The sequence below is a fragment of the Doryrhamphus excisus genome, linkage group LG9, assembly GCF_037039965.1.
Source record: "Doryrhamphus excisus strain RoL-2023G ecotype Guam linkage group LG9, RoL_Dexc_Guam_v1.1, whole genome shotgun sequence".
NCBI lineage: Eukaryota > Metazoa > Chordata > Actinopteri > Syngnathiformes > Syngnathidae > Doryrhamphus > Doryrhamphus excisus.
In genome coordinates this window covers 22,284,020-22,311,538 of record NC_136365.1, presented here as the reverse complement: position 1 = coordinate 22,311,538, position 27,519 = coordinate 22,284,020, and the positions used below count along the sequence as shown (strand labels likewise).

Below are 27,519 nucleotides of genomic sequence, written 5' to 3'. Positions count from 1 at the left end.
TTTAGAAACCATGACAGAAGTCGCTCCTCGCCGTTTCAACCAAGCCATGGTTGTTGCGTTCATACCGATGGAGGCCTACACGACCCTTCGGCGGCCTCATAAGAACCGTTCCTCACGCTTTCACGCCGCTTTCGTGACGAGGACGTCAAAATGGCATCCCGAGGGAGCACAGCTGCCCTGCGTTAAAAGCGTCATGGTTTTGATCCAGGTCTTGTATTGGCGTCATGGCGCTGTGCCCTCGTGCGGTTCCACCTCATCCTCCACGCCGTTCGTTATCAGTGGCCACGCCTCTCATCCTCCCCCCCCCCCCCCTCCGCTTTTTGGGGTGGGATTTCATTTCTGTTGAGTATTCCCACATCTGTACTGTCAGTAGCGCCCCCTGGTGTCTCCTGGTGTGTTGGGGGAAATGGAATGGACGCCATTCGGGATGGCCTTTTTATACTGCAGGGGAAATTCATTATTATTTGCACCATTATTATTATTATCAGTACTATTATTATTATTATCACTTATTGGAATTATCAGTATTATTACCAGTACTATTATATTATTATTATCAGTATTATTATCAATACTATTATTACTATAATCGGTATTATTATCAGTACTATTATATTATTATCAGTACTATTATTATTATTATTATCAGTACTGTTATTATTATTACAACTGCCAGAATTCACCAATATGGCGGCCTTGCTGCCCACCCGTAGCCCCCCCCCCCTTCAACTATTGCTTGTTGTTTTCATCCTTTTGGAGCCTTGATGCTAATGCTACGTCTTTTCCATCCAAGCCTCCATAGTGACTGTCGTCCATTTTGCCACGCCGTAGTTGGCACGGTGGAAGGAGAAGGTACTTTTCTTGGTGTTGTTGTTGTTGTTGTTGTTGTGGTTGTGCGGCTAGTCGAGGCGCCATTGTCTTACACCGCTAGCTGGCTAGCTAGCGAACAAGTACAAAGTGTGTAAGAAAATGGCAGCAAAGCCGTAGAAATGCTTTCCTTCCAGCCCGACGTTAGCATGGTTAGCATGGTTAGCATCCTTGTTATTTTAACCTGTTTTCTCTCTTTCTCCTCCTCCTCGTTCAAAGAGTCCTTTTTGGCTCACCATGTCAAGAACCCGAGAGGTGATTTTTATATGGTCTCCCTTTGCCTGGTGTGCCCCCCACCCCCCCCCCCCCCCCCCCATAACCGCTAACTCCCCCAAAGCTACAAGCTAACGCTAACCCAGCTGTGAAGGCGGGTGGAGATCAGATTCTTTTGGTTCTACATTGAAAGTTTTGGCGATAAAATGCATGCTAAAAGTAACGCTAGGTGGAAACGAGGCTTTTTTGTGTTTATTTGGAAGACATCGCCAGACGGCGTGTCGTTTGTTGTCGTTTGTTGTCGTTTGTTGTCGTTTGTTGTCGTTTGTTGTCGTCTGTTGTCGTTTGTTGTGGTTTATCCTCAAAGACGTTGTGTTGCATGCCGTTTGACGTTAACACGGAAGAAAGTTAGCGATGGCTGGAAAAGGCTAACGCTTGTGCCCCTCCCCTTTTGGGACCAGGCTACCACTGGGACACGTCTGATTGGATGCCGAGTGTCCAGCTGCCCGGCATCAAGGAGTTCCCGCAGTACGAGGCGGTGGAATCGCCGCCCGCCACTTTGTACAGCGACCCCAGCGCCATCGACACCGACTACTACCCGGGCGGCTACGACATCGAGAGCGACTTCCCGCCACCGCCGGAGGACTTCCCTTCCGGCGATGACCTGCCGCCGCCCCCTCCGCCCGAGTACGGCGACACGCTGCGGCCGTCTGCCGAAGGCGTCCGCCAGCGCCCCGCCCTTCCTCAGCTGTACGCCCTCAACCAGTACCTGCCGCAGCACCCGTACCCGGGCGACGCCGCCAACGCCGAGCCTCAGAGCGCCGCCGACGGCCCCGCCTCATCCACCTTAGCCACCGCCGGCTACCGGGGCGGCTTCCCGTCGGGTTGCGGGCGGGACTTCGAGTCCTGCGCCCTGGATGAGCTGTCGGTGTCGCTGTACGCGTCCACCGCCTCCTGCTCGGACATGTCGGCGTGCTGCGAGGAGTCGGAGGCCATGATCAGCGACTACGAGAGCGGCGATGACGGCCATTTTGAGCGGCTGTCCATCCCGGCGCTGGGCTCCCAGCAGCACACTGAAGTCTGACACTGGATCCAAAACGCAAAGTGCCTGAAGCCGCCTGAATGCATCCTCCTCCGGTCTTAGCCCCGCCCACGCCATCCCACACACGAGCACGCCAGTCGCCACACGGGAAGCGGACGACACGTTTTTCTACATTTTCAGTGTAAATGTCGATGTACAGTTTTGATTTTGAAAGGTAGGTTTTGTAGATATGCTTTTATTTTGTGTGACATCATCGGCCTTACTGTGCAAATACATAAAAAAAAAACATAAAAATGTTGGGGGAAAAAAATCAATAAAAGACTTTTTGGTCTCCTGCTCATTAAAAAGGGTCTTCAGTGAACGACTCCATCGTTCGTATGTTTGGGTTTTTGTACATTTTGACTTCTTTATTTCCACCAAATGGGACCTGATGATGATGATGATGAGGATATTTATAGTCGTCATGGATACGGAGATGTGTCCGTGTTTGTTTGTGTGTCTTGTTGAGGTTTTTATTGAATACTGCCAAGCTCACCTACTGGCTTTCCTACTGGCAATAAATTATTCCTACAAAATACTTCCTCTTTTTTATTGACTTTTTAAATTTTATTTATTTTTATTATTTATTCATGCATGCAAATACATTTGACTTCATTACTTTATTATGACTACTTTACGTATTTTACTGTAATCTGATCCAATTTATTTTTCATATTATATATATTTTTATATACATTACATTTTAAAACGTTTTTACATCATATTACGTCATATATATCAAATATGTATTTCTTCCACTTGTTCATATTCCAAGCATATTTTAGAGAGATTTTGTGAATTCTTACAATGTATGAAAATGTATAAATATATATACATTTCAAACATAGTTTTTAATAAATGCATTTCGGTTCCATTTTAAATCTCGAGGTAATTTCACGTGCCATAGATCGGCCATTGTTTATTGGCTGGTGTACTTCCGATGTGACCTCTGATTGGCTAAGACATGTTTCTTCCGGGTGTTGTTTCCTCACGATGGGCGGGGCTATGCTAATTTCTTTAATGCTACATTTTTCCTCTAAACGAACAAAACAAGTTTTGTTTTTGAGGTCATTTTGAATATGGAGGTCAATATAAAGGTCAATTATGCCATAAAAATACATGGAGATAAGTTTCTTTATTGAATATGTAAGCAGTATCTCGGCGAGTAGAAATACGTTGAATTTGCATGGACACATACGGCTTCCGTAATGGCTTGCTCCGCTTCCACGAGGTTTAGATGATTGATGAGTGATTGATGAATGATTGATGAATGATTGACAGCGGCGGTAATGCAGCCGTGGGTTCGTTGCAAAGTTAATGATCGGGAGCAAGTTGTGCCGAAGCAAAGCCCCCGGGTAGGTGAGCCGTCATATTCCCGCTCGTTTCCATTGTGGTGCTACACAATTAGGCTTTTAAGCTAATGAATGAATTAACATGCATCCGCTTGATGATGTGAGCCACTTTACAAGCAATCACCTCCGCTGGAATCAATCACGCTTGACGAGGGAGCCGATCAAGGGCAGTACCGGCGTTTAGCCACAAGATGGCAGCCCCGGACAGGCCGACGGGCCATGATAAACTGCAACATTCATACTCGTCACAATTGGGGGGAAATAATATGCTGTGGAATTGAAATTGAAATAAAAAAAAAACAGCAATTTTCAAATTTCAATTTTCAGCTAAAAAATGCTGTTTCTAATCTAAAATGAAAGATAAGAAAAAAAACAAATAAATGTTAAATTTTATTAATATTAAATTTAAAAAATTAGATAATAAATAATTAGCTAAAATAAGAAGTGTTGATATTATACATAATATCATTAAAATTATTATATTGACATTTAATATAATGTAACTTTAATTAGATTCATGTAAATGAAAAACATCATAATAAAACTAATAACGATGAATATGATTAAAAACAAACAACTGTGTTGTAATTTCATTTGTAAAAAAAACCAACAAGATATGATTGTGTACAATATCACACGCACAAACACACGTCGATGAATGACCTGAATAATCCCGGCTCTCCATCTCTTTGCCGGGGCGGCGCTCCGCTGTTGTCATGGTGACTGATTCGGAGCCGTGGGGGCGGAGTTAGGATCCAGCGAGCGAGGATGGAGGACTGTAGGACTGTCCTTGCGGCCTCCTCCACGCACGCACGCTCGCCTCCTCCACTGGTCACATTGACCTTTCACCCCTAGACGCATCCACACAGCGGCTGAGGAAAGAAAAGCTTTTAGAAAAGTGATTTAACGGCGGCGTAAAGTGGCGCTCCGTGCGGCTTTGACTTATTGGAATGTGAAACACAGGCAACTTATACCCCCCCCCCCACCGCCAAGAAGTGCTTTTATTTTGATAACGATGTCACCTTCCTCCTAATGCGAGGCCACGGCGTGTCTGCTCGGAGTTCAATCTTCACTGATGTCCATTTAGCTTCCAGTGGCGTCACTCGGCACGCTCTCGCCGCTAAAGCCTCCTCTTGTCTTTCCCTAAAAATAGCCCGCCGTCCTCTTGTGCCGCTTCTCCGCACTTCCACCATCATCAAGCATCATCTCCGTGCATTTATGATGGAATACTCAACAACAGTAGGAACACGCATGCACGTAGCAGATAAAACTATCATGATTGGTCCCTTAAAATGATCAAAACATGAATTCTAAAGTTATACAAACAGCTAAAAAACATAGATAGCCTTATGAAAATCCTCCAAAAATCCATCATGAATGTTTACGCCTAAGAACTACATCCCAGGTGTAGTGACACCTTGTCATGCTGCAGTGGCTAGCAACTAGCCGGCTAGCTTGGCTCACCAAGCCAAAGCTTCCTTTCTACGTTGCCATGTGACATCTGCGCACCCAGGAAGGATGTACGCTATGCTAACATGGATGCTAAACGGACAGAAACCTTTGGGAACGCTTTTAATCGCCCCCTTTCTAGCGGAATGGTTGTGTCCCATAACGTGCATTCATTAGCGGCCTCTTTTTACCTGTTTGTATACCTTTATAGGTATTCTATCTTGGTATTATTATGGTATTATATGTCTTCCTAGACATATTCCTCAGGGTGGGGGGGGGGTAGTTTAGTTAGCATTAAGTTAGCTTAGTTAGCATTAAGAAGTCCTAAAAGTAGCCATGAAAACATAGCAGTCATATTTGGCGGAAAGACCAGGCAGACCAGACGTGGGAAGGTTCGGCAGACCTTCCACTTTCGCCTCTGCCAGTCGTGGCATCAAACCGGACGGCGGCCATCGGGGGTCAGGGCCAGGATTCGTACGGAGCGTGAGTGCTTGGAAGGGTTAAACAAACACGTGTCATCACCGGCGGACCAGGAGACGCTTTAGCTGCCGTCCGGTTTGGCTTTCTTCACCAAAGAGACAAAAGCATGAATGACGGCGCCATGTTGGGCTGAATGGCTGTCTGGCCTAACCCGCATGAATGAGCACGTATGAATGAATGAAAAAAGCTCGCACTTCCCCCGCTCGGCCACCAGGTGTCAGTGCCGGTCACTCCCTCAAAGAGCGCAGCCTGCTCCCGGCTCGAAAGCGCGTCACCGCCCGCTGCCACCGCTTGGAAGTTGTCACACAACAACACGCGTGGACGCCGTGGAAGAGAGACACGCAGCGCGGGGAAGAGAGAGTGACGGAGGAGGAGAGAGGGGGAGGCGATGGTGGCGCCGAGAAGAAAAAGTCCACGCAGCCAAAAAAGCTGGAGGACGAGGAGGGGAGCCGCGCCAGGATACCGACCCCCGGCGCTCGCGGCATCCCGCCTCTAGCGCACCGTGCCCGGCCACACTTTGAGAGAAAAGTTGGGCGGCCGCGCGGTGCCGTTCCTGTACAATGGTCACAAATGGGTCTGAGCTGAACAGCACCGCGCCGGACCCCGACGACACCGACCCCGCCGGCGCTCTGAGCCGCCCGGCGTGGGTCACCACAACTTTGGGCTGCTTCCTCATCTTCACCATCGTGGTGGACATCCTGGGCAACCTGCTGGTCATCTTCTCCGTCTACCGCAACAAGAAGCTGCGCAACGCAGGTGGGTGCTCGACCCGGAAGACGAGCTGCGCGCGCAGTTAGGCGGCGAAAATACCAACTTTTTCTTCCGACGTTTCACCGAGATTTAATTTAAACGTTTGTCTTTTTAGTGACGTGATAATGACTCTCTTTTGGTGATTTCTTGCCATTAAGTTTCAATGAAGTCAAGTCAAAGTCCCGAGTCTTGACTTTTGATGGTAACCGTAGCAAGTGAACTAGCTAACTTGTTAAAAAGAAACAAAATGGCGGTAATAAACATGGCTTGTTTTAGTTGGGAAAATGTATCTAGTCATTAGTTTGGGCGCTTTACTCGGTAGTCAAATGTTTTGTCTACGTTTGTGTACAATTTGTCCTGTTTTGCTGATAAATCCAAGTCGTTAAATGCGAGTAAGATGAAAGCTTTTTGCTGCTAATGTACAGTTTGTTTACATTGGAATGCAGTTGCTGACGGGAAATAATCCAAAAGTACTCATAAAATGTAGTTTTTTTTTGGTCAAACACTGCTTGTAGAAGAATGTAAAAACAACAAATATGGTAGTATTGTTGTAGCAGTTCTGTATTTAGTGTATGCTTTACTGGATTGTTGCGATTTGGATGAAATTAGCTTTTTCGTTTTTTTACTGATAAAGGCAAGGCATCGAAGCCAAAGCTCAGTTTCACGATGGAGTATTTGTGTTTTTAATATTTCTTTTCTTTAGTGCTGCAATTTGGCGTTAAATCTGTCTTATATGATTTGTTTTTGCAGATAAATCCAAAATGTTGACGCTGGTTATGTCATATTAGCGTTCAAGTTCCCATTTGGTGATGTTATTGGTTCTTTAGTCGCTTGATTTGTAGCTTGAATTTGTGTGATAGTTGTCATGATTCGGTAAGAAATCCTCTCATTTGGCTCCTCACTGGAGGACGTTGGTCAGGTTGGTGTCCTAACTACGATGTTTTTGTGTGTAATTGCATGCATCAGGGAAGACATGCCTTAATTAAAACAGAGTACAAAAAGCATAGAAAAGTACGGAATCCAAGTCGTCCAAACGAAGACGTCGTACGTATATGCTAGGATTTAGCAAGTAAGCCAAGCCAGCTGTCAAGTGGCTCCAACGCGATGCGGCGACTCTTCACGTGAAAAGGGAATATATTTGCGGCGTTGTTGTGTCAGCGAGGCTCACACGGAGCGGCCGCAGCCTACTTTTTCAAGCGGATGTAATTTCAGTGACCCAAAGCGAGTGAGCGTGCTTAGAGGGGAGGCGGGCGAAGAGCAACAACTGAAGCAATTATTGACAGTCGGAAGCCGAAGGGGGAAGCCCACCGCCATTGCTGCTGCCGCATCCTGACATTAATGCTTTCTTTGCCGTTAAACCCCCCCAAAACCCCCACCCCTGTTTCCACTATCAATGATACGCCCCGCTCGGGGGGGTGATTTAATGGTAGAGGCTGTTTTTGTAGGTATGGTGGTGATACCAGCACCTTGAGTAACAGGAACCAGTTTGCCAACTCCTCAATTTTCCGGTTTGTTTTCGGTATCATTCCATGGGATGGAGAACCCAAAGTGTGCATTTTTTTTATTTAGTGCAACTGCGACATTACCTGCCATGGCGCCTAAGAAGGTTGCGAGTGCCAGCACTTATGCTCCTTCTCCCGCTGCGCTACTCGCCGTTACCCGTTCGTGTATTCCTTTATGTTTCCTTGAAACCAAATTGATGCTGGTTAAAATGGATTATTATTACCTCAGCCAAGCATGGAGGTTACAGTATGGATTTTTGGGGAATGAGATATGGAAGAAGTGATTCCGTTTTGATTGTGATCCGGATCACCGTCTGGATTCGGGAATATTTTTACAGGATTCGTTAGCCTAATGATAAGACCATTTTCGCTATTTGTGCATATAACTGCAAAAAAAACTGGTCAGAGCACTTTGGGAAAAATTATTCTCCTGGTGGGGGGGACTATGGCGCTTGGCGCAGGTCTGTGCTGACCAGTTTTGTTCATATTTTGGGTATTAATATGCCAATATTTATTTTTTCTTGTATCGTAGAAATCCAACAGAATGGCTGAAAATAAGCCACAAAGTCAAAAGTCGAAATCCAGCATTAAAATTCTGAACTTTTACTTTACTGTGTGCTCCCTTGGGTCAGGGTTTGTTTGGTTCTGATTGTGACGCGGCCCAGCGGTGCTATGATATCATGGCTGACCTCATTTAGAGACCGCCGCTCCGGTCATTCTTGCTGATGCTATCCGTTGTTAGCATGCTAAGAGATCTCAAAAAATGAGCACAGATCCAGATACAAGAGGTACATTTAGGGAGCGTTGAATTCCACCCGTGAATGAGGCCTAATGGCGTGGGAGGGGGCGGTGTAGCATGTGGCTAACTCGCATGTCCAATAATGAAATATTCCGACAGGAAAAGTTGTGGCCGTTTTGAAGGCGGGTGATGGAATAATTGTGTAAATGTGTCTAGCGGGGTCGTGGTCCCTGGACTGCGTGTCTCCGAGGTGGCGCTTTCCAATTGAGGACGGGAACGTGTGCGTGTCTAACTGGCTGCTGGCACATTCGGGTGTTTGGTAATGTCGGATTCTATGCTAATTGGCGTACTGCTTCATTGACGTGGAACAAGTTCCATCTCCACTTTGGGTTGCTGGTTCTTACGTGAAGTGTTTCTGATGTGCTGTACGGTCTACAAAGAAATTATTTCATTTCTGGTTAAAAAAACAAACGAAAAAAACAGACCCCCCCCTCCATTCTTGGCCAGTGTTGGTCCCTTCTGTGATGTCATGAGTTAAAAGCCAAAGAAAAAGCAAAAGATCCAGTGGAATTTCAAATCCAGGTCCGTGCGGTGTGACATTGGAGGCGTGTTTTCCCGGAATATTTGGGCGGTGAATTAGTGACCGGGTTTGCATTATGCTCACATGGTAGAGCGCTGTCATCTTGGAGCCTTCGTTTGGTCCCTCCTGTGATGTCATGAGTTAAAATCCAAAGGAAAAGCAAAAGATCCAATGGAATTTCAAATCCGGGTCCGTGTGGTGTGACATTGGAGGCGTGTTTCCCCGGAATATTTGGGCGGTGAATTAGTAGGACGTGACCGGGTCTGCATTATGCTCACATGGTAGAGCGCTGTCGTCTTGGAGCCTTCGTTTGGTCCCTTCTGTGATGTCATCAGATAAAAGCCAAAGGAAAAGCAAAAGATCCAGTGGAATTTCAAATCCAGGTCTGTGCGGTGTGTGACATTGGAGGCGTGTTTTCCCGGAATATTCGGGCGGTGAATTAGTGACAGGGTTTGCATTGTGCTCACATCACATGGTAGAGCGCTGTCGTCTTGGAGCCTTCGTTTGGTCCCTCCTGTGATGTCATGAGTTAAAATCCAAAGGAAAAGCAAAAGATCCAATGGAATTTAAAATCCAGGTCCGTGCGGTGTGACATTGGAGGCGTGTTTTCCCGGAATATTCGGGCGGTGAATTAGTGACCGGGTTTGCATTATGCTCACATGGTAGAGCGCTGTCATCTTGGAGCTTTTGTTGGTCCCTCCTGTGATGTCATGAGTTAAAATCCAAAGGAAAAGCAAAAGATCCAATGGAATTTCAAATCCAGGTCCGTGCGGTGTGACATTGGAGGCGTGTTTTCCCGGAATATTTGGGCGGTGAATTAGTAGGACGTGACAGGGTCTGCATTGTGCTCACATGGTAGAGCGCTGTCGTCTTGGAGCCTTCAGCCGCCTTTCCCACACCAGAAAATCAACTTCAATGTACCTGTTACGCTGCAGATAAGGATTCCTCACATTCAAGCGTAAAAGGGAGTGTGGGGGTGTAGGGGGGGGGCTCCAAAAGAAGCCAACATTCAGTCGTCACACCTGCCAATTTGTGGTAACGCTGTGCCCGGGGTGTGACATTAACTGTGGTATCTGTCGTTTAGATGCTATCTGCGTCTGGCGACTGCACAGAAGGCATATCTGATGGCGTGGAGCTCGGCCGCCGTTCTTGTGAAAGCTTCTCCTCTGTGATTTCACTGTTTGCATCTCAAATGTCAAAGAAAAGCCAATAACTGTCAGCCTCGGGCCCTCGCTGGCCACTTCATTAGGTACAATGCTTCCTCCTCGGCAGGCCTTCGGAAAGACACCAGGAAAAAAACGCAATGGATTCGATTAACGGTCGTGTCCACAAAAGGCTCGGCGATACCGTCTGTGGCTGTAGACGACCTCAAGCTGACATTTTGCTTTGACCCTTAATAAAACTAAAGACGATGTTGGAGTTTGGCCTGACACCATAACTAATGTTGCTAACTGTTCGACCAAGTATTGACGATATTATTGATATTATTGCTATTATTGATATTTGGAAGAAGTTACGCATAGCTCTGAACGCTCGCTTTCATGCCTGGGTACAAGCTGTTAGCAGTACCAACTGAGTGGGACCAATCACAGTGGAGTGGGCGTGGCCAGAGGCTGGAATAAATGAGAAAAAAAACAGTCCATTTTGGAAATCCAAGCTGGACTAGATGCAGATCCTGGAAGATCTACAAAGCTATCCGTGCGGGTTATTGTGTAGAACCCTCTATCGGAGTCCACGACTCAACACAAAGGGACGACAATGAGCATAATCGGTCCTACAAGAAAGTTTCAAATCTGTGTAAAGAGAATGTTACACCAGTAAATAATTATTATTATTATTATTATTGTAAACGGTACAAACATTATTCCTTAACTGGGAAGCTAATGGATGAAGCCATGGGCAGACGCCTGCCGTGGTGTGGCAACATGCGGGACCTTCGGAACGGGAAATATAAATACACGCGTACTCGCTGGCGACCCCGCCTCCACCCATCGAGGTTCACTCCCTCCATTATAGAACCAGACAGATGCCCAGAGTGAACCCTCCTGTCATCCAGCCTGTAGAGAGAAAGGATGAAAGTAAAATGATCCAGCTGTTTTTTATTGATGGGGCGCTTCATTGATTGATTGATTGATAACCGTGACAGGCCTCGCTGGAGTTGATCATTGTTGTCTCCCGTTTGGTTCATTCCATTGCGTGACTTGGCAGCGTGCCGGCGGAATGTTATTTCCGGCCCTCCCCGTTCGTTAAAACCTTTGACATTATTATTGCTCTCGGCGTAATGAATATTTCAAAATCCCAAATGCAGAATCAAGTGGTATTTGCCGACATCCCCATCCAAAAGGAACCTTTCTAAACATCCACCGGCTTTGTTTGGGAAGACTCTGGATGGAAATTGGATCAGCGGCATCAAGCCCCGTAAATGGATGAGTGAAAAGAAAACAAATCCCCCCGCTGATGTTCCGCGGCGAATGTGGGGCTCCCGCTTGATTTGCCGTGCGAGGAAAGCCATTTAAAAGGCGGCTTTTGTGGGGAACAGTCATCCATTACACCTGATTCTATCTGCCTGGCGCACATCAATCCATTTTACACGCGTGTGATTTCTAACTGCACAACCAGCGCCATCTTTGCTGGGGGAGCAAAGCCCGTGTTTAATTAAAAAGACTCGGGGCGGGGAGACGCCTTTTCTTGGATACCTCCACCAAGGAGGTCACGTCATGGTTTGGGGTTTGGGTCTTTGGATGGCACAAAAACTACGTGGCTCATTTTCCACGCTTGGTTTGCTTTTATTTTTACTCTGCAGCAGTTTATGAAAATAACGTCACAATATGAGGAAAAATAACATTATTTTAGTTTGATTGAGGGGTGACCACAGGGGTGACCACGAGGGGTGACCACGAGGGGTGACCATGAGGGGTGACCACCGGCGGTGACCAAACGGGGTGACCATGCGGGGTGACCACAAGGGGGGTGACCACGTGACCATGCGGGCTGACCATGCGGGGTGACCTTGAGGCGTGACCAGAGGGGGTGACCACAAGGGGATGTCTACGGGGGGTGACCACGTGGGGGGTGACCACGAGGGGGGTGACCACGAGGGGGGTGACCATGAGGGGGGTGACCAAACGGGGTGACCACGAGGGGTGACCACGAGGGGTGACCATGTGTCCGTCATGGAGTTCTCCCAGCTAGCGCTGCTGTGCACGCGTCCAGCAAGGATTCCAAGATGGAGCACGAGGAATGCCAGTTCCCACTGTGAGGAATAGGTATTCCCACACCTCCACTTCCTCCCCCATGCTAGCATGACGGCATGACGGAGCATTTTAGCGCTTTTGAAAGCGTGGCTTTTTCATCCCTTGAAAGCGCTAACCGTCCTTTGCCTACTTCAGAGGTTCTACTGAACTCGGAATGATTTCCACGGAACGCTGAGGTGGCTTGAGGCGCCGGCCCGGGATAATCCCGTTAAATTTTGGTGGCCGTTGGTTTGCCCTCATAGCGAGATTGGGCATTTTCCTGGAGCTGGGTGCACTTTGGATTTTCTGCCTCCTTCTTGCTCCTTTCATATCCAGTTGTGTCTCTCATCCTGGATTATTTTGTCCGTGTGTCTCCCAGATGAAGGAAGCTCGTCGTGGAGTTTATTCATTTGTGTTTGGAAAGCCTGGCAGCCATTGTTCAGCCGGACTGCACAACTGGACCAGCGCCAGCGATGGTGGTATAAGGGGGAGCGTGGAGGGGGGCGACGGCATGACGACAAGGCCCCGCTGGGACCCCTGAGACGTTCCTACCAGACTTGCTGGGGCAGCTTGGAGACTCGGAGCAGATCGCAAACGTTGGTCTTCCGTCCTTTAATCTGACTTTTTGATCTCTGCTGTTATGATGGGCGTGGTCATCAATTCAAACCCGGTAGCGATCCAAGTGAGGCAAAACTGGGATTATGCAGGATTATTTTGCTGAATGACTTTGCTTTGAAACAGGAGTTCAGAACAGAGAACATTTCTAATTCAATAAAAAATCCACGTTGAACAAATGTATTAATCCGTCTTTGGTATTGAAGGAGTTAATTTTGCCCGCCACAGATGAATTTGGTGTGGTTCGGGATTCTTTGACCAGTCGTACGTAAGAACTGTTATTGTTCCTAAGCTCCATCTGATACTATTCCCCTTTGGTTCGAAGGTCATCAAGGTCACCTGTGCTCCTGAAAATAGCTGAAGCCTCCTCTACGACCTTCTCAGCCTTTTCAAGGGCAGGCTGACCTTGACGGCCGAATTGACTCCTACGGTCCACTAAAAATAAATGTCGACATAACGATACTTGTGGAACATAACGGTGAAGATCTCAAGACATGATCAAGATCCTTCAAGATCCTTCAAGATCCTCGTTTAGGGTTAGAAATCCTGATCCTGATCATCCTGATCCCCACCAACATCAGAAACCCGGGAGGCCAGGAATGTCAGTCCAAGTCCAAGCGCTCATGCTAATGTTAATATTATTATTATATCACATCATACTGCTCAAATAAATCCAAAGGCGGGCACCCCGCATGCCAGTCCTCGGGAAATATTGCTTCAGACTCTGACACCACCGTAGGTGTTTATCCGCACGGAGGCTAAACGGAAGGTATGCAGACGTTTATGCAAAGCTATTTAATTAAAAGTCCACATTATTCCGACGGTGTCCCATTATGCATCTGCCGCTGGAAGGGCCCGCCTGGCCTGAGCGTCCATCAGAGCGGCGTGGGGCGGCGTGGGGCGGCGGCTTAATAGCAAGACAACAGACAGGAGACGCTCAGCGGGCCACAAACTCCAGACTAATTGGGGACCCGCAGGAGCCGGCGGGTCGCGACTCCGCAATTCATTTCCAGTTTTCCCTGCGGGTGAATGAATGGAGTGTGAGACGGACGATAAGGATCTCCATTCTTTTTCCCCGCGAGGCGTTTAATTCCACACTATAGATTGCTTAATAGCCGGCGCTATCGGCCCGGTCCTGATGGCCGCCGTGTCTTTGCACCTGATAATGCGGCCAAGCATGGGAAAGGTTTGCACTAATGATGTCTGCCGCTACGGAGCCTTAAGGATTGAAAGTCAAACATTCTTGATAAGGCCGAGATCTAATTAAGGTCGCTGATCTTCGGCTCTGCACTTTTCCCGCACTGCTCGGCTGCCGGTGTTTCCTCTACGGCCCCGCTGTTTGGACAACCTTGGCCCCGCAAAACCAGACGCGCAATGAAAGCCGAGACGACCACGGCGTGTTGGCGGCTCTCAAAACAGACGAGCAGCGCCTACGTTGTTGTTGTTAGATCCCTTGGAGGATTCCGATGCTTATATACACATGTTGCCGTGTGTATGCTATATATATACACGTGTATATATATTCCACATATTCTTTCCGTATGCCGAATTAAGGACCACATTCCAAGAGCATCTACTACATTGTAAATTCATTTTCCAAAAACATTGTGGGACCGCTGACACGTATTTGTGTCAAATATGGGGGCCTTTAAGTGGCGTCATTAGGACTATTTAAAATAAAATAAATATAAAAATATTTATAAATATAAAATTAAAATGTTCTTAAGCCCCCTAAATAATTTTATATTTTTTATTGATTTTTTAATTTTTTTATTCTTTTTTTTTTTTTACAAAAAAAAATCTCTGACAAATTTCATATAATAGGGAAAAAGCAGGCTAATAAGAAAGCCAATAAGCAGGCTAATACTAGCCTACTACATTGTACTTACAGTGTATACTGTACCGAGTGGAGGAAGTAGGGGAGACACACAAAATGGTATCTTCCAAACAGGGCCGATAAATTCATTTTCCAAATACATTGTGGGACCGCTGACACGTATTTGTGTCAAATATGGGGGCCTTTAAGTGGATACACTGGCGTTATTAGGCCTTTTTAAAATAAAATAAATATTAAAAATATTTATAAATATAAAAATGAAATGTTCTTAAGCCCCCCTAAATAATTTAATATTTTTTATTGATTTTTAAATTTTTTTTTTTTTTTTACAAAAAAAATATCTCTGACAAATTTCATATAATAGGGCAAAAGCAGGCTAATAAGCAGGCTAATTCTAGCCTACTACAAGTAGTAGTAGTAGTAGTAGTAGTAGTAATAATCAGAAGAAGAATAATGATGATAATAGTAATAATACTAGGCTAATGAATAATATAATAATGATTATTATATTATTGTGTGTACTTGTGTACATTTAATGGTGGCCTAAAACAATTGAGTATCTCTACTAAATCTTTCCAAAAGTGGGAAAGTTATATCCCGGTTATTTGTTTTTTTGGATTTTTGATTTTTTTTGTCTACTGCATTCATTCATATCCTGTTCATCTCCAGGGGGCTAAGCCCCCCCTGTCCTCAGAACCTAGTGACGCCCCCGAGTGGATATACGGTGCGGTCCGATCGCTGGTGCGGTCGGACCGCTGTTGTCTTTCCAGGCGTTGTTTGACAGGCGGTATTTGAGTTGGCAGGTAGCACGTTGCCATGCTAGCACGTTGCCATGCTAGCACGTTGCAATGCTAGCACGTTGCCATGCTAGCACGTTGCCATGCTAGCTCCCGGCTGCTTTTCCAGGTCATCTGTGAGGGGAAACGCCGAGCCAGCACACGCTCCTATCAGCATCCCAGACCATTTGATGATTTTCTCGTATTTGCAGGATTATCTGTACACACGGCGTGCCCGCGGTAATCCTGTTTTAAGATATGGTGTGCACCCCCCACTGCCGTATTACGGCCCGTGCATTTCTTCCCCGCCAACATATTTCCTGTGAGGAAACGTCTCGTCTTTTTATGAACTGACATTCTGCTGAGAGTTTAGTAGCTCCACCCCCACCCCCGCCCCCAACACCTCCCCGAACCTTCTCTCAAATTTGGTGCCTCGGCTTTCATTTTTCCCTTTTTCACTTGAACTTGACCTCGCCGGCTTCATATTCCGTGGCGGCCTGTCCGTTTGCATCGCCGTGATCCAACACCCCCGCTGTGGTCCGTGTTGTCAGAACGCATACCTGGGGAAGAAGCGGCCAGACGCTCATCACACAAGACCTTCGGATCGTTCCATACTGCAGGGTGCCTGCTTTTTAAGGAAAAGTGCACTTTTTGTGGGAATTCATCCACAATCCTTCCAAAAAGAAAGGCAGCTGGTAAAACACCTCCAAAAACCTCCAACAAGGTTTTGTACTTTTCTAACCATGTAGTAGAACATGTAGTAACAGGTAATACTTACAGTACTTTGTTCACTGGAAGCATTAGCGGAACTTATTACAAAGTTGTTTTATGACAAACAAAACTACGACAAATATTGTAATGGTGGGGGAACTAATATTCTAATAATAATAACAAAGTTACTATTATTATTAAAATGTTATATTTTATAATTATTAACAAATAAAAATATATACCCCCAGAAATAGCATATTAATTCTACGTTTTGCACTGATAACACAAAGCTTAGTTGCAGGCTGGTTTTATTTTTTATTTTTTTAAAAATGTTTTTTTGGAGGTCTCATGTGAGAGTGAAGAATTTTAGGTTTTTTTTAATTTGAAATATACTTTTAAAAAATATTTTTCTCTTTTTTTTCAAATGAAAAACAAACGAAACCGTCAACTTGAATGTTAACCAGAAAACCTGCTAACCGGGGCGGATGTTAACTGAGGTATGACCACAACCCCCCGGGGGTGGGGGACGGGGGACACATCGGTTATAAATGAGAATACCATGGGGTGTCCTTTTACGTGTCTGTTACGCCTTGTATTTCGCTGCGATATAAATGGATGTTAACCAGGAAACTTGCTAACCGGGGCGGATGTTAACCGAGGTACCACTGTGTTTCTCATTCTGTTTATGTGTAACATGAGTTGCGTTAATCATCCCTCCATCTTTTATGCCGCTTATTCTCCCAAGGGTGAGAATGACCACAACCCCCGGGGGGGCCACAACGGTTATAAATGAGAATGGGGTGTCCTTCAAAGCTAACGTCCATTTTTGGAAAGAAGTTTGACAAAAAAGGACAGAGGACGTAAAAGTGTCGGGATGAATCCTTCTGACGCTCGTTGAGCCGAGGTCTCACGAGACCCGCCGCTGACGTCTGCGGCGACGTCACGCGTGACGTCATCATCATCATCCTGAGAGCGTCGTTGCGCTTTTTTTTATGTTTTGCATAAATTGCTCCACAATTTCTAGCGCTTAATTTGACACCAAAGATGTGTCTGGACTCGGATGTTGCGGTCATGAGATAACGAGGCCGACCCCGCTGCCCCCGCTGCCCCCGTTCCCTTGTTCCCGCCCGGGCTATTTCCCGCTCATTTTGTCCGCGGCTGAGAAAATAGTTCTTTTGATTCCAAAAGATTGTCATAATGAGATGATGCATCAAAGAGATCATCCACACTTCCAACGAGCGCACCCGCCCCCCCCCCCCCCTGCGCCCCAGCCCTCCTTTCCCTGCTGTACTATTTTTCTATATTTACAATACTCCACAGTGAAAAGTTGCTTCTGCTTGACGGGGGCTCGGGATGACGCACACGCTGATGCTCGGGGCAGTGAGATCAAGTAAAAAGTGAATGCTCATCCGAGGGGAAGTGTGCATAACGCATGCATAGTGTAGAGCGTTAACGACTTGATTGCATGAACACGCACGACTCCGGCAGCCGCCGCGGCAGCTTGGCTCGCTTTGGGACGCCGCTTTGAAATCCGCTTGAGAAAAAGCCGTGGAAGCAAAGCGCCGTCCTCCTTTTTGGTTTTTGTCATGTTCAAGGTGCCCTTGAATGCAGCACTTAGTCCGCCGCTGCTGCTCCAGTGGCGGGCAGTGGAAGACGGCGCTCGCTCTTCGGCAGCTTCCAGCTGTGAATGCGTCACATTGCATGACTGTTAAAGCCGGGGCACTCATGAAGAAGAAACAAATGCGGCCTCCTCCATCTTGGATCAGCTACTTTAGACGTGCTTTTAGTTTGGGGGGAACTGGGGAACCGGGGGGGGGGGTGCAATGCAAAGCCCCTACAGAAAGGCCCAAAGGTCTTTTTGGTTTAGATGCTCTATGGCATGGGTGTCCAAAGTGCTTCCCGGGGGCTTCTTGTGGCCTGCTGCTGTTTTTTATTGGCTCGAGCCACATTGTAAAAATATCATTTAACAAGAAAAATATCTTTAAAATAACACTACAGCGGCAAAAATATTAAAACAAATGAGAATAATGCCATATTATGAACATAAATATTGTCATTTTACTATCAAAGTTGCCATTTTTGGAAAATTAGGTTTTACTGTTACATTTGTTCACTTCCTGCTTTCTGTAATACAGTTTTTTTTTTTAATTTTGTAATTTTTTTGTCCCGTACCGAAGTAGGAGGTGATATGTATTGTTTCAAAATAGTCAAAATATGAATCGGAAAAAGTCCTATTCTCTGGAGAAAAAGAGGCAGAACATGAGTGTGCTACCTGGCATCCACCTGCAAACATCTCTGGCGTTGAAACAGGAGCTCAGAACATTTGATCATCTGAGCCGTGGCGACTCGGTAATGTCATGGCCATTATTACGGCGGACACATGACTGTCATTGGATGTAGCCCCCCCTTGAACGCTGCTCCATTTTTGCCCATCTCTTCCGGCCTGTAGAATGGCGCTATTACGCTCTCACAACGTTAGCGCTGGATTTAGCCATGGCTATGCTAAGGTTGTGGAGTTAGCTTGAGCTAACCGTATGTGAGCAACCGTATGGAGGGAATGTTGTTGATAATTTGGGCCTTCTTGGACATTTCACGTATCATACTTGCACCAAAACACAAAGATCCCTTTTGGGAATCCTGGCATTACGCTCCAACAGCAGCTGGGATTCGTTTTGAGAAGTTGGGATGAGCTCTCTCCGAGTGAACCCCATCTTTGTTGTTGGATCATCTCCAATAGGCAGTCAAAATCGTACTAATATTTTTAGTCCGATTTTCCAAGTCTTTTACAGACTTGGAAAATGGACCTCTTCCGCCGCCGCAACCGACGCAGCCGTGCGGTCTTTTTAATAAAACCGGATTTGTGTCTTGTGCAAATAGCCTTCAGTTCAGCATCGGACAACTCGGGTTTATTAAGTCGTGTTTTTCACATGCTCTCCAAGAACCTTTTCATTGTAGGTCTGGGAATGACACCTGCTATATGGAAGCGGACATATTCCCAAAGCCCGACTAACAACACAAAATACTGGCATTGGACAGCATCAAGACTGGGAATGGGTCGGATACCGGTTTCAGGGTCTACCACGCTACCACGTTTTGGTTAGAGTCGAGCCTTCTTGGTCTTCTAACCGAGGTTCCGCTGTGTTTGCGAGGTTTGCATGGCATACACGTGGGAATTTGTGGGAATTTATCAAAAATGGCACGATAATCGGTTGGGTTTTTGGTTAGAGAACGTTTTGGTTAGAGTCGAGCCTTTTCGGTCTTCTAACCGAGGTTCCGCTGTGTTTGCGAGGTTTGCATGGCATACACGTGGGAATTTGTGGGAATTTATCAAAAATGGCACGATAAACGGTTGGGTTTTTGGTTAGAGAACGTTTTGGTTAGAGTTGAGCCTTTTCGGTCTTCTAACCGAGGCTCCGCTGTGTTTGCGAGGTTTGCATGGCATACACGTGGGAATTTGTGGGAATTTATCAAAAATGGCATGATAATCAGTTGAGTTTTTGGTTAGAGAACGTTTTGGTTAGAGTCGAGCCTTTTCGGTCTTCTAACCGAGGTTCTGCTGTGTTTGCGAGGTTTGCATGGCATACACGTGGGAATTTGTGGGAATTTATCAAAAATGGCATGATAATCGGTTGGGTTTTTGGTTAGAGAACGTTTTGGTTAGAGTCGAGCCTTCTTGGTCTTCTAACCGAGGTTCCGCTGTGTTTGTGAGGTTTGCATGGCATACACGTGGGAATTTGTGGGAATTTATCAAAAATGGCACGATAAACGGTTGGGTTTTTGGTTAGAGAACGTTTTGGTTAGAGTCGAGCCTTTTCGGTCTTCTAACCGAGGTTCCGCTGTGTTTGCGAGGTTTGCATAGCATACACGTGGGAATTTGTGGGAATTTATCAAAAATGGCACGATAAACGGTTGGGTTTTTGGTTAGAGAACGTTTTGGTTAGAGTCGAGCCTTTTCGGTCTTCTAACCGAGGTTCCGCTGTGTTTGCGAGGTTTGCATGGCATACGCGTGGGAATTTGTGGGAATTTATCAAAAATGGCACGATAAACGGTTGGGTTTTTGGTTAGAGAACGTTTTGGTTAGAGTCGAGCCTTTTCGGTCTTCTAACCGAGGTTCTGCTGTGTTTGCGAGGTTTGCATGGCATACACGTGGGAATTTGTGGGAATTTATCAAAAATGGCATGATAATCGGTTGGGTTTTTGGTTAGAGAACGTTTTGGTTAGAGTCGAGCCTTCTTGGTCTTCTAACCGAGGTTCCGCTGTGTTTGCGAGGTTTGCATGGCATACACGTGGGAATTTGTGGGAATTTATCAAAAATGGCACGATAAGCGGTTGGGTTTTTGGTTAGAGAACGTTTTGGTTAGAGTCGAGCCTTTTCGGTCTTCTAACCGAGGCTCCGCTGTGTTTGCGAGGTTTGCATGGCATACACGTGGGAATTTGTGGGAATTTATCAAAAATGGCACGATAATCGGTTGGGTTTTTGGTTAGAGAACGTTTTGGTTAGAGTCGAGCCTTTTCGGTCTTCTAACCGAGGCTCCGCTGTGTTTGCGAGGTTTGCATGGCATACACGTGGGAATTTGTGGGAATTTATCAAAAATGGCACGATAATCGGTTGGGTTTTTGGTTAGAGAACGTTTTGGTTAGAGTCGAGCCTTTTCGGTCTTCTAACCGAGGTTCCGCTGTGTTTGCGAGGTTTGCATGGCGTACACTAAAGCCACGCCCCTCAAGCCTTTTCCTATCTTTTTTCCAATCTGCCTGTAAGCTCCTAAGATAACTTCTACGTAAGCTTTTATGTTCTTTTTCTCCAGGCCAAGTTTGGAGAAACAGGTTGTCACCGACTGTTGGTATTTTTATTCTCCATGACTTCCTCTTGGGGATGCTGGGGCCGGGACATAAAGCCCGTACTGTACTGGATCAGGGTCGCATGTGGACATCAATGTAGGAAATGTGACCTCGTGGAGGAACTTGGAGTCACATGGCGGCGACAACGTGGCTCGCTCTGCTTTCCAACATGTTCTTGTTGAGTGTTTAAGCCATGTGATGTATCCTGACATCCATACATACGTTCACATTTCAAAACATTTGAGACGATAATATAGTCGTTTGACTATTTCTATATTACATTTATTGGCATCAATGACATGTTTTATAATAATACATTTCACCTTTTGGCTATTTGTGCTACATATGAACAAATGCTAATTAATATACACCGTCCCTCTTAAAGGAAGCAATAAGTAAGGAAAAATAAACTATATTAACTGACTCGGTTAGCACACAGGCCCCACAGCTAGGAGACCCGCGTTCAATTCCAACCTCGGCAATAATAATAATAATAACAATAATAATAAACAAAATTATTAATTATTATTGAAATATATTTTTTAAATAAATCTATCAATTTAATAATAATAAATATAATAATTAAATAATTTAAAATGATTATTATTAATTATTATTATTTAAATAATTTTTAAAATAAATCAATTTAATAATAATAATAATAACAACAGGCTGTGGTTAGCACGTAGACCTCACAGCTAGGAGACAAGGGTTCAATTCCACCCTCAGCCATAGTAATAATAATATAATAATTAAAATGTATTATTAATTTTTTAAATAATTTTTCAAATAAATCAACCAATTTAATAATAATAATAATAATAAACAACAACAGGCTGCACGGCAGTCAAGTGGTTAGCGCGCAGACCTCGCAGCTAGGAGACCAGGGTTCAATTCCACCCTCGGGAATCTCTGTGTGGAGTTTGCATGTTCTCCCCGTGCATGCGTGGGTTTTCTCCGGGTACTCCGGTTTCCTCCCACATTCCAAAAACATGCTAGGTTAATTGGCCATTGACAGTAACATGACTGACACCTAGTGGCCAGGTTAGAATACTACATCATCACAACGTCTTCGAATGAGTCTCCTCCAAGCCAAACTCATCCGTTCAAGGTTGCATAGTGACTTTGACCTGTCTGTCGTTTTTATCGTTTGTGTTTTCATTTGTGTCGTCTGCCGAGTCCTTGGGTTTTTACAAAGGAGCGTCTCAATGAAATGAATTATTATTATGATTATTACTGCTAATAATAAATGCTAATCATAAAATGTCTGGAATCATGTCTGAGTGTTCAAGTTGTTCTATTCAACCGTTTGATGTCCTGTCTTGATTACACGCCACTGGTTAAAAACAATCATGTCCATATTTGATGGTTTTGTCTGTCTCACCTTGAGTTGATTGTGCCGCCATCCTCTCTTGTTTGTGTTGTCTCGCATCTCGCCGTGCGGAGGCGTGTGCGCGCGATGATGACACAATCATGTTTGCAAAATATGCAAAGTAACGGGACGAGTCCTCGGCGTCTACCCGCCACCCCTGGGGGGGGGGGCATGGTACCTTCTTGCCTGTTTGTGGCTTTGATGGGAATTAGTGTCAAAATGAAGCATTCATGCGATTGGCTGCTGGGACCCCCGATAGGGAAAAGCCAAACCCGAATGCGGCTTGGTGACCTTCTCTCAGCTTCACTTTCTCCAAGAACGTAAAAAGCAACAGCGTGACATGCATTCTATTTTAGGGGGGGGGAATTAATAATAAGGAGAACGTCATTAGATATGATATCAGTGATGCTGCAGGAAGTTCTTTGCTGACTCGGCGTCTGCCAGTTCCTTTGAAATTTCCACCCAGCAGACCGAACGTCGCATCAAACGGTGGCGGAAGTCGGCCGAGATAAGCACATGGACGTGAAAGCGGCAAAATGGAAAGCGTTGCGACTTTGCAAGCGGCCGGCGTTCCCGCCGTGTGGGCCGACGCCGCGTCTGACTGGGGGGATATTTTATGGAATATCGTTAGGAACGCACCTTGCCAGCTTTTTTTAACCCTTAGATGCATAAGTGGGTCAAAAATGACCCGGTCAGGTTGTTTTCTTGAAATATCTTTGTAATGAAATTTTTTCATAATTTCATATTCCAGGTATTCCTAAAAAAAACATGTTTTTGATATCATTCACATTTTTAACTTACCTTTTATACATTTTAAGAAATTGTAGTTTTTGTGTTACTACCCCAACCTTCCATAAGTGGGTCAAAAATGACCCGGTCAGGTTGTTTTCTTGAAATATCTTTGTAATTAAAAATTGTTATCATTTCATATTCCAGATATTCCTAAAAAACATGTTTTTGCTATCATACCATTCATATTTTTAACTTACCTTTTATACATTTTAAGAAATTGTAGTTTTTGTGTTACTACCCCAACCTTCCATAAGTGGGTCCAAAATGACCCGGTCAGGTTGTTTTCTTGAAATATCTTTGTAATGAAATTTTTTCATAATTTCATATTCCAGGTATTCCTAAAAAAAACATGTTTTTGATATCATTCACATTTTTAACTTACCTTTTATACATTTTAAGAAATTGTAGTTTTTGTGTTACTACCCCAACCTTCCATAAGTGGGTCAAAAATGACCCGGTCAGGTTGTTTTCTTGAAATATCTTTGTAATTAAAAATTGTTATCATTTCATATTCCAGATATTCCTAAAAAACATGTTTTTGCTATCATACCATTCATATTTTTAACTTACCTTTTATACATTTTAAGAAATTGTAGTTTTTGTGTTACTACCCCAACCTTCCATAAGTGGGTCCAAAATGACCCGGTCAGGTTGTTTTCTTGAAATATCTTTGTAATGAAAATTTTTAATAATTTCATATTCCAGGTATTCCTCAAAAAACATGTTTTTGCTATCATACCATTCACATTTTTAACTTACCTTTTATAAATGTTAAGAAATTGTAGTTTTTGTGTTACTACCCCAACCTTCCATAAGTGGGTCCAAAATGACCCGGTCAGGTTGTTTTCTTGAAATATCTTTGTAATTAAAAATTGTTATCATTTCATATTCCAGATATTCCTAAAAAACATGTTTTTGCTATCATACCATTCATATTTTTAACTTACCTTTTATAAATGTTAAGAAATTGTAGTTTTTGTGTTACTACCCCAACCTTCCATAAGTGGGTCCAAAATGACCCGGTCAGGTTGTTTTCTTGAAATATCTTTGTAATGAAATTTTTTCATAATTTCATATTCCAGGTATTCCTAAAAAAAACATGTTTTTGATATCATGCCATTCACATTTTTAACTTACCTTTTATACATTTTAAGAAATTGTAGTTTTTGTGTTACTACCCCAACCTTCCATAAGTGGGTCCAAAATGACCCGGTCAGGTTGTTTTCTTGAAATATCTTTGTAATGAAAATTTTTCATAATTTCATATTCCAGGTATTCCTAAAAAAACATGTGGCAACGTCGCCACAACATAGTAAGAACTTCCATACTCAGTATCTTTTAAGACCAAAACCTTATCCAGATATATTTTATGGAAGTCTACAATATGAGGTCACATCGGAGGAAGAGACGGGAATCTCTCCAGCTGGGAAACTTTCCATGATCTTTTTGTGTTTTGCTGCTCGTTTAGCGCCTTAGCCCGAGGGGGTGGGCGGTAGATGCTGCCATGATGCTGCCAGAGGAAGTGAACGGCTCTCCCGCTGACAGTAAACAATGTCTGGCTGAGCCTCATTTTGTTGTGAAAGCAAAAAAAACAAAACAAAAAAAAACAAATAAATAAACGGCAAAAAATGAGCTAATACATCCGGCGCTTCTTGTGGAAAATGAATTCAATTAGTTTATGTAAGCACTGCCGCACGACTGTTGCTTATTATGTGCAACTGAGATGATTGGATGGCAAATGAATTCAGGTTTTTTTGAAGCGCCACGGGAGGGGGCGGGGAGGCAATTACCTCCACGTTCCCGAGGCTGTAAAAATGGAATATCCCTGCAGTTCATACCTTTTCCACGGAATCACAAATGGAGGATTTTTGGAATGGATGCCAAATGAAATGATGCGTATGATACAGTAGCACGTTTGTGTCTGGTCACGCCGCACGGGACCGCCATACCAAGAAGACCAGGCGTCACGGCTGAGCTGGAATTGCGAGGCCATTTTTCCCGCATATTTGACCAGCATGAAGCGGTACATGGATGGAGCAGTAAATATTCCATCAATACATCCTTACATGTATTGGTGGAACACCCAATGGACATTATTTCAATGGACAACAAGGGGTGTGGCTTGGCTAGCTGTCATTTTTATTCTTACTGTTATTATTATTATTATTATTAAATTGATTTTTTATTATTTCAAAAATAATAATAGATTTCTAGATTTATGATAAGATTTATTATTTTTTTAATAATTGTTTAAATTATTATTTTAATTATTTAAAAAATAATAGATTTATAGATAAGATTTATTATTTTTTTTAAATAATCTATTATTTAAAAAATAATAGATTTAAAGATGAGATTTATTTTTTTTAGTAATTAAAAAAATAAATCTATCAATTTAATAATAATAAAACATTTTAATTATTTATATATTATATATATTTTTCCCATTATTATATTATTATTAAATTACGCAATCAGCATGAAATTGCGACCCGAGTGCCCTTAAGCAACGGACGCCACTTGTTTCCACGCAGTAGAGGAGCAGACGTCTGCGTAAAAAGTGCTAACAATACAGCAGCATCATGCTAGGTTAGCCTGTTTGCTATTTTAAGCGATAAAATGATCAAACTGGTCGCTGGTGTCACGTCCACAAGGAAGGAAGTTGTTCCTTTTTGACATCCTGTTTGTGCCCCTCTACTCCTACAAAATAAAGTACAGTAGTGTGGGAGATGATAGATGTGTACTATGCGGGTATTTGGTACTCACAAACGGGCTCACGCGTGACTCGAAGGACGTGATCTAAGGAGTGGAGGTGTGATGTCTGCAAGACACAAACGCACCATTGCATGCTAACAGTTGCTAAACTGGAGCGTAAGACCACCGCAAGGTTTATCTGTGAAAAGTGCTAACAATACAGCAGCATCATCATCTAGGTTAGCCTGTTTGCTATTTTAAGCGATAAAATAATAAACTTGTAGCTGGTGTCACGTCCACAAGGAAGGAAGTTGTTCATCCTGTTTGTGCCCCTCTACTCCTACAAAATAAAGCAAAGTAGAGAGCGAGATCATAGGTGTGTACTCACGTTCTACGTGCGTCCTGCATCCGAGCCCGTGTTCGATCCTGCTATTAGAGTAACGACAGGAACGGCGGTTGCCGCCGCAAGATGTCTGAATACAGAAAATGCCGCCGATCCCTAAAAGTGATAGCGGCTTTTTAATAAAAGGGATTATGGAGGAATATGACATCGTTCATACGCTTTCTGCAACTTTTGAGGCCAAGCAGTTACTGCAGTAAATAGGAAATTAGACGCGTGGCCAAAGCCTGCGATCCGAGACATTGTGGGGTGGGGGGGGGATCATGTAAGATTAAGACGACGATAAGCGGCGCAATAACATGGCGGCTCATCCGTGGGAGGCCTTGAAGATAATGGTATGTACGGCGGGAAAGACGTTGAAAACACGTGGAACTTTGGCGTAAGAAGATTACGTTGAGCTCTTGGGGGGTCAATTGGGGTGAAAAAGCTGCAGAGAATAATCGTACTCCACGCCGCCCAGCTCCGCTCATGCTGACCTCCATTTATACGCCGCGATGACGCCGCGTCAACGTATACAACAGATTGTTGCGGGAGGCCGACGACCTGATTGGTTCCGTCGTGCTGCCATTCTTAAAGCTGCCCTGCTGTTTCTTACTTTGGGGTAAAAGTACTCACGTGTGGACCGGACCACCAAGTGTCTCCTTGTACTGTACTATAAAGTACACACACCAGGCAGTACAGTCCAATTTACCTTGCTGCACTGTGTGTGTATGCTGTAGGCCCCGCCTCCCCCCGCAGAGACATTACTGACAAGAGGTCTCACTCCAGCACTACAAATAGCAGTACAGAGCCCCGTCACCACCGTTATTAATATTAATAGACAAATTCTAAAATTCCACTTCAAAATAAAAGCATGAGATGTAAAACACTGAAGTAAAAGCGTTCTTGTAACTTCTGATAAAGCTCGTCTTGTGTCGGGTGTAATCGTGGAATGAATCAATCAAACCCAAAAGACGCACGGTGGCGTAGTGGTTAGCATGTTGACCACACAGATATTGGTTTGAATCTCGATGTGGAGTTTGTGTGGGTTCTTTCCAGGGACTCCGGTTTCCTATCCCTATTCCATAAACATGTTCGGTATGAACGTGTGAATGATCTGTAGTTGGCTGGAGACCAGTCCAGGGGGGACCCCGCCTCCCCGTCATAGTCAGCTGGGATAGGCTCCAGCATACCCCGAGTGAGGACAAGCAGAAAGTAGAAAAATAAAACAAATATAAACAAATGAGGCTGCACGGCG

General features: G+C 44.5%; 2 protein-coding genes across 9 annotated transcripts in view; both read left to right on the top strand.

Moving 5' to 3' along the window:
* The window catches only part of fat1a (FAT atypical cadherin 1a), a 57,470-nt gene extending 55,048 nt beyond the window's left edge, over window positions 1-2,422 (top strand). For 2 of the 8 annotated variants that reach the window (XM_078793696.1, XM_078793694.1), the window contains 2 exons: window positions 1,087-1,122; window positions 1,542-2,422. In XM_078793696.1, the coding sequence (XP_078649822.1) occupies window positions 1,087-1,122; window positions 1,542-2,164 (659 nt within the window). In that variant the 3' untranslated portion in view covers window positions 2,165-2,422. The other 6 variants (XM_078793697.1, XM_078793695.1, XM_078793700.1 and 3 more) reach the window with 4 other exon arrangements.
* Window positions 2,423-5,679: 3,257 nt separating this feature from the next.
* The window catches only part of mtnr1aa (melatonin receptor 1A a), a 42,756-nt gene continuing 20,916 nt past the window's right edge, over window positions 5,680-27,519 (top strand). Inside the window, exon 1 of the mRNA XM_058072202.2 lies at window positions 5,680-6,198. Coding sequence (XP_057928185.2) covers window positions 6,003-6,198 — 196 coding nt within the window. The 5' untranslated portion in view covers window positions 5,680-6,002. The remainder of the gene's footprint in view (window positions 6,199-27,519) is intronic.